The sequence below is a fragment of the Microchirus variegatus genome (assembly GCF_963457635.1).
Source record: "Microchirus variegatus genome assembly, chromosome: 9".
Taxonomy (NCBI): domain Eukaryota; kingdom Metazoa; phylum Chordata; class Actinopteri; order Pleuronectiformes; family Soleidae; genus Microchirus; species Microchirus variegatus.
In genome coordinates this window covers 2,474,262-2,481,977 of record NC_139810.1, presented here as the reverse complement: position 1 = coordinate 2,481,977, position 7,716 = coordinate 2,474,262, and the positions used below count along the sequence as shown (strand labels likewise).

Genomic DNA, 7,716 nt, shown 5'->3' with positions numbered 1-7,716 from the left:
TCCCTTGGTGTATTAGCATTACTCGTTCTTTTTTATGAATGTAAGATAATGTAGTTCGACGTCTGTGGAGCGGAATTCCATACACTCGTGGCCCCGAAGCAGCTGCCTGTTCACAAAGCTGCGCGTCAGTCTCTGTCAGTGTCGTTAGAACCGTGAAAGCAGCGCTTTGTTCGCGTGTCTGAGATTGAAAATAATCCAGTTATGGACGAAGCCGCGATGTCTTCACTTCCGTATTTTAGAGATTTAATCTGCAATCGACTAAAAGCTGCTGCTGAAGACATATTCACGGAAGTACAAAGAGTCGTCGTCGTGTACGAAGAGGATCTGAATCGTCAGCGCAAACTGTTGGAGATGGTTTGGAAACCGGAAGTCAGATTACAGCGGATAGGTGAGTACAAACACACTAATCTGCAGCGATTAAACTTCATTTTGTTCTCATTGTGTTTTGTTGTAAAATTCACTCTCCTTTCATTTGTCATGTTTGGGACTTTTCAAAATAAACTTCCGCTTGTACCGGAAATGACGCCTGTAGTGTCGCCGGAAATTATGTCTTTATTATTATTATTGAAAGAGTTATTATTATTATTATTATTATTGGTCTAGTGGGGCGAAAATGCCAGAAGACATTATTTCTCAGAATTCTGACCTTAAAGGGACACTTTGTAGTATTTATGGGTTTATATAACCCAAAATCCACTTTTTTATACATATCATGTGCTCCTGCATTGTCTAGTCGCTGTATAATCGTTTTTGTTTCATTTTCGTAGTGTTTCAAAAAGTCATGTAAAATAACATGGTCGCGGGCCGCTGTTGCATAGCCACTGTTAGCAGAGAGACGCCATGTTTCTACGGGAGCCTGTAAGGACAAACGCGAGAGAACAAATCAAGCGTCGCTTTACTTGTAGCGGAAGTCCCGCCTCCTCTCTCTCCGCTTCGTCTGCTACGGCCGCGGTAGCTCCGCCCTCTCCCTCGCCTCACGAACCTCATCTGCTGACACGGAGAAAGACGACAAGGACGACACTTGACTCTCTGAGGATACCGTAGCGCTCAGGGAAGGGAGGGGGTGAGCAGAGCAGCAGGTCTTTGTTGTAAATTTCAGCCTCTCCTCTAGATGGCACTATAAACTACTTACTTCACCTTTAAAGCGGAACTAGACCGGAAGTTCCAATTAACGCTGTTTTTTAGTGTGTATCTGCGTCATTACCTTGTTTATGAAGCCCTGAAGGTTCTAAACAAACAGTTCAGCCACTGCTGAGAACGCTGTGTTTTATTGTAATCTCGGGCTCAGCGAGATCTCTGAAAAATCCCGTTATGTTTACGTAAACAACGGTTCTCCGGAACAGCAGATCCTCCTGCTCCAGGCACTAGTCCGGGCACATCCGGTTGCGTACATTGAACCGCAGAAGAAGCACCTCCACAACGTCCGTTGTGGAGGTGCTTCACGAGCGACAGTGTCTTCTGACTCTGGGTCTGACTTCGGGTCAAAGGTCGTCAAAGGGGAGTCATGAAGAAGCTATTTTTAAACACTGTTAAAACAATGTTTTGATAATGAGGAGCAGTGCATCCACCGTTCCAGAGGGGGGAGCTGTGCTTCTGAGAGCGGGTGTGCTGAATATGTCACTTCCGGGTTGAGAGACTTGAGTCTCAAGACTCGCGGCTGGGGAACAGCGTCAGAAAAGAGGATTTCTATCGGCTCGTTTACAGCAACTAGGATTGCTGAAACAATTAATCGATTATTAATCGATTACTAAATTAATCGCCAACTATTTTGATAATTGGTTTGAAGCTTTTTTCATGATTAAAACAAGGTTTCTGATTTTTTTAGCTTCTTAAATGTGAATATTTTCTTTATTTCTTTGCTCCACATAAACAAAGAAATCATTAAAACTGAATCATTTTGGTTTGTGGACAAAACAAAGACATTCCAGAACATCATCATTTCCAGGTTTGACAAACCCTGATCAACGTTTTTTAACATTTTCTGAACTAAACGATTCATCGAGAAAATAATCGACCGATTAATCGATTACCAAAATAATCGTTAGTTGCAGCTCTAATCAATTTATTTTACTAGTATTCTAGTTTATTATTTGTTTAGTTTAGGTGTTTCTTGTTTATTTATTATTCGTGTTTGTTTCATTTGGGCACCTGAAGTGGGCTGTCAGTGAGGGACCAGCATGCACCTGGGTGGAAAAAATGTTTTTTTACCTGAGCGGTAAAGGCACAGGAATTTTCTTTCTTCTTTTGTTTGCTCGTCTTTTTGGTGAAATAATCCACGTTATATTTTAAACTGGACTTTTGTATGGACATGAAGTTTTTCTCATCCGCGTTCACCACGACCCATGGTGCAACAGTGGCCTTTTGATTCGTATAATTTGAATTGTTTGATAGACAATCGGCCACAACAGAATTCTGACTCTAATATCACAATTCTGACGTCAATCTCAGAATACTGACGTTTTTTCCTCAGTATTCTGAGATTAAGGTCAGAATTCTGAACTGAAAATAAATAAAGTTTGTTCATTAGAAACAGCTGCAGTGCACGTGTTGAGCCACCAGAGGTCAGTGTCTCCCTGTTCAGTGGAGAGAAGTTACTGTGTGGTTTTCGACATGATTTTTAATCTAAAAAAAGTCAAAATCCAGTGCAGTAAACGTTCAGCATGAGTCTGTTTTTGTGTTGCAATATTACACATTTATATTATATTAATGTTTTGTTTTTATATAACGGGGTGGGGGGGGGTAATTGAGGTTAGCGCAAGGGAACACGATGCAGATTATTATCCCTCTTTAACGTCCTGGTTCTCAACTTAATAACTTGTCCACACAGAGCAGTGATTTAGTTCAGAAGACCCCACAGTCTGAGCTCTGCCCACCTCCTTCAACCTAAAACTTGAAGACATATTGCGCTTATAGAATAAGCGCGTTAGAATGATTGTTACTTTAACTTGCTCCTTGTTTGCTGTATTGTTTTGTCTATATGGTTTTGTTTCTTTTGTAATTATCACATTTGTAATATATCCTTTGTGTCTTCAGAGCTTCAACATCATCATGTCTATAAAGAGGAGGAGGGTGAGGAGGTTCTCAGTGAGCAGCAGCTCTGTAATCCTGATAATGAAGAAGAAAGTGATCACATGGAACCAGAACCAGACACTGACCACCAGCTCCTCTCTGCTGGAGCTGAGAGTCAAGATCAGACAAATGTCACAGGTGAAAAGATCCACATGTGCAACATTTGTAAGAAATGCTTTGCTTTGAAAGAAGACTTGAAGGTCCACAGAAGAACTCACACAGGTGAAAAGCCTTATTCTTGTGAAATGTGTGGAAAGTGCTTTCGATGCATTTCGCATTTGATAAACCACAGAAGAATTCGCACGGGTGAAAAGCCCCATGTTTGCAACGTTTGTAAGAAATGCTTTGCGGCTAAAAGTACCTTGATTACACACATGAGAACTCACACGGGTGAGAAGCCTTATGTTTGCTAAACTTGTAAGAAGTGCTTTACGTCTAAAGATGGCTTGATGTACCACATAAGAACCCACATGAAAATGAGGATAAACTGTCAAAATGTGAACATCTCCAGGCAGTTTGTCAGTGTTAGAATGATTGTTACTTTAACTTGCTCCTTGTTTGCTGTATTGTTTTGTCTATATGGTTTTGTTTCTTTTGTAATTATCACATTTGTAATATATCCTTTCTGTCTGCAGAGCTTCAACATCATCATGTCTATAAAGAGGAGGAGGATGAGGATGAGGAGGTTCTCCCTGAGCAGCAGCTCTGTAACCAGGAGAGAAACTCCAGTCTGGACCAAGAGGAACCAGAGTCTCTACAGATTAAAGAGGAAGAGGAGGAAATCTGCAGCAGTCAGGAGCAGGAGCAGCTTGAACTGAAGCAGGAGGCTGATACCTTTATGTTGACTCCTGATAATGAAGAAGAAAGTGATCACATGGAACCAGAACCAGACACTGACCACCAGCTCCTCTCTGCTGGAGCTGAGAGTCAAGATCAGACAAATATCACAGGTGAAAAGACCCACATGTGCAACATTTGTAAGAAATGCTTTGCTTTGAAAAAAGACTTGAAGGTCCACAGAAGAACTCACACAGGTGAAAAGCCTTATTCCTGTGAAACGTGTGGAAAGTGCTTTCGACAAATGCTGCATTTGATAAACCACAGAAGAATTCACACGGGTGAAAAGCCTTATTCCTGTGAAATGTGTGGGAAGTGCTTTCGACAAGTGGCACATTTGATATACCACAGAAGAATTCACACAGGTGAACAGACCCACATGTGCAACGTTTGTAAGAAATGCTTTGCCATTAAAGGTAACTTGATTAGACATATGAGAACTCACACGGGTGAGAAGCCTTATTTTTGCTACACTTGTAAGAAATGCTTTAAGTCTAAAGGTGGCTTGATGTACCACATTAGAACCCACATGGGTGAGAAGCCCTATGTTTGCAACGTTTGTAAGAAATGCTTTGCGCTTGAAAACACCTTGATTAAACACATGAGTATCCACAGGGGTGAGAAGCCCTATGTTTGCAGAGTTTGTAAGAAATCCTTTCTGTGTGAAAGTCACTTGATTAAACACATGAGAAACCATACGGGTGAGAAGCCATAAATTTGTGCAATGTGTGGAAAGCGTTTTCGATTAAGTTTACATTTGATAACCCACAAAAGAACCCACACGGATGAGAAGCCCTAAGCCTGCTTTTGTTTTCTAATGTTTATATGATGCTTGTCCTTATCATTGAAACTGTATTTCTGTCAAACATTTATTTCTAAGTCTGTTTTCTTTATTTACTTTTACTTTTAACCTGTTTAAATATTATCATCCTGTCAATTACAGTGTCACTTCTCATTCCGTGTCCAGAGTGTGTTCTTTTAATTTGAAGTTAAAAAGTCTTCTTCACTTCACTGACTTGATTGATTGAGAACAATAAACTACTGTATTGTTTTAACGTAGAAATGACATAAATTTGTTACGGTGTAGTTTAACGTTATCTGCTGTTCAATTCAAGTTAAATTTGTCTAAAGCTAAAAAAAAAAAAAAAGCTTTGGAAAGTTAACGTCAACGTCTGATTTGATAGGAGTTGGACGTTTGCTCCAAAAAATCTATGTCGTCTTCAGGGTGAGCTTTTTATTTATTTATATTTCATTTATATTTTATTAATATAAATAATATACATATGCTTTTTACATTAGTTATTAATTTTACACATAATTTGGTCGTAAATTAATTTAAGCAGCTCTATTTAGTGAGCCCAGCCGAAAGAACCGGCTCTTTTTAGTGAGCCCAGCCGAAAGAACCGACTCTTTTTAGTGAGCCAGGCCGAAAGAACAGGCTCTATTTAGTGAGCCAGGCCGAAAGAACCGGCTCTTTTTAGTGAGCCCAGCCGAAAGAACCGGCTCTATTTAGTGAGCCTTGACGAAAGAACCGGCTCTCCACAAAGAGCTGAAGTTCCCATCATGACTTCATAACAGGCTGTGTGTGTGTGCGTCAGTCAGTGGCGTTTGTGCGCGGGTCGACGCGGGTTAAAAAAATAATCCGGTTATGGACGTGGTGTCTGCACTTCAGTATCTGAGCGAGTTAATCCAGAAGCGACTCACAACTGCTGCTGAAGACATTTTCACTGAAGTCCAAAGAATCTTCGATCGATACGAAGAGGAAGTGCTTCGTCAGGAACTGTTGAAGATATCTTGGAATCCTACAGTCAGATTACAGCGGATAGGTGAGCACAAACTATTATAATAATAATAATAATAATAATAATAATAATAATAATCCTATATTTAAAGTGATGACTGTGTGATATTTGTGCAGATTTTCTTCTCACTGTCAGGACAATAAAGAGAGAGACTTTGTCGTCATTATACGAGGAAAATTATGTTTGAAAGAGCTGTGGGATTAGATTAGGATTAGATTAGAACAAAACTATTGATTTAATCATTCAAAAATATATTCTTTTATTCTTTGAAAACACATTTGTTCTGGTGGTTCTTCGTGGTTTTTGCTTTGTGGGCGGGGCCTTAGGAAGCCGTCTGCTGAGTTTTGAGTGACAGCTCGATGGACCGGAAGTCGTCACGGGCTCGGAGTCGCAGATTTACGAGATTTTTGAAAGTGTCAAATATACGAGAAAATAAAGTCGCAGATTTACGAGGTTTTTAAAAGTGTCAAATATACGAGAAAATAAAGTCGCAGATTTACGCAGATTTTTAAAAGTGTCAAATGTACGAAAATAAAGTTGCAGATTTACAAAGATTTTTAAAAGTGTCAAATATACGAGAAAATAAAGTTGCAGATTTACAAAGATTTTTAAAAGTGTCAAATATACGAGAAAATAAAGTTGCAGATTTACAAAGATTTTTAAAAGTGTCAAATATACGAGAAAATAAAGTCGCAGATTTACGCAGATTAAAAGTACATTTCCATTTCATTCAACGGTGTTTAACTGATTCATTGACTTCATTTCTTCGCCCTGCGCAGCGAGACTCAATGTCAAGGCGATAACACGGCAGGTTGCTATGGAGACGACCTCGATTACAGCAGACCATCAGGTGTCTGTGTGTGTGTGTGTGGGGGGGGGGGGGAGCTCCTCTCAGCCTTGAAACTTCTGGGGGAGTTGTTTTTCTTCTTCTGCGCAAAGCTGGTCGGCCGATAGGTTAGAGCAAGGTTATAATTGTTACTTTAACTTGCTCCTTGTTTTTTGTTTTTTTTGTCATCATCACATTTGTAATATATCATTTCTGTCTGCAGAGCTTCCACAGCATCATGTCTCTAATGAGGAGGAGGATGAGGAGGTTCTCACTGAGCAGCAGCTCTGTAATCCTGATAATGAAGAAGAAAGTGATCACATGGAACCAGAACCAGACACTGACCACCAGCTCCTCTCTGCTGGAGCTGAGAGTCAAGATCAGACAGGAAACAAACGTGTAGAAATGACTATCGTTGAGTCTGAAGAAGAGAAGGATCGTCAGCGCAGACTGATGAAGATCCTTTGGAAACCTGAAGTACAGTTACAGCTGACAGGTCTGTGAAACCTCACTGATTTACCTTTAATGTGGCTCATACGGGACGTTTTCACTGGGTTTTTTTTTGGGCTGAACGATTTTAGGAAAAGATTTGATTCACGATTTTCTGAGGGAGCTGGAGGAGCACATGAACAAGAAACATCTTTATTGGCAAGAGCAATATAACAAGGGATGCTCTGTTCGAAAACCAGGAAATACATTTTATTGTTATGGCTGGGACTGTGTGTACTTACCTCACTATAGTCACGGCATTGCAATTATAGTATATTATATTATAGAGGTGCCCCTCATCTGGTGCAGACAGACGGGCCTTTTTTTCCTTCTCACCGCCCCTGCGCCGTTCGCCGCTCCTCCGTCTCCAACGCAGTCTGGATAATTTCTCTGGCTTTATCCTCACATCCAAATAATGATCTTTATGAGCAGGATCGAGTTCAGTCGCCATGAAGTGCAGGAGATCTGAGTAGATCTTAGTGTGGTGAATGTCGCGGGGAGTTCATAATCTGCGGCGTAAGCAGCTGTTTCGCTTTTGCGCAAAGAGACTTTCCAGCATTAAATAGGTGCTGTTCCACTGTGTGCTCACATCTTGTTGGAACCGTTTTATTGGTGTTCCAAACTGATCTTGGACTCTAAGCGAGTATAGACAGGCGTGTGCTGGCTGCAGTTTTTGCATGCGTCATCACAACA

General features: G+C 40.6%; 1 protein-coding gene across 1 annotated transcript; it reads left to right on the top strand.

Annotated features, from left to right (window-relative positions):
* Positions 1-216: 216 nt before the first annotated feature.
* On the top strand, positions 217-7,496 carry LOC310931743 (uncharacterized protein; the record flags this gene model as incomplete). The annotated part of the gene is made up of 4 exons (XM_083894974.1): positions 217-388; positions 3,034-3,207; positions 3,705-3,860; positions 7,456-7,496. The coding sequence occupies 4 exons, from the start codon at positions 217-219 to the stop codon at positions 7,494-7,496; spliced, it is 543 nt and encodes a 180-aa protein (XP_083751100.1).
* Between the last annotated feature and the right edge of the window lie 220 nt (positions 7,497-7,716).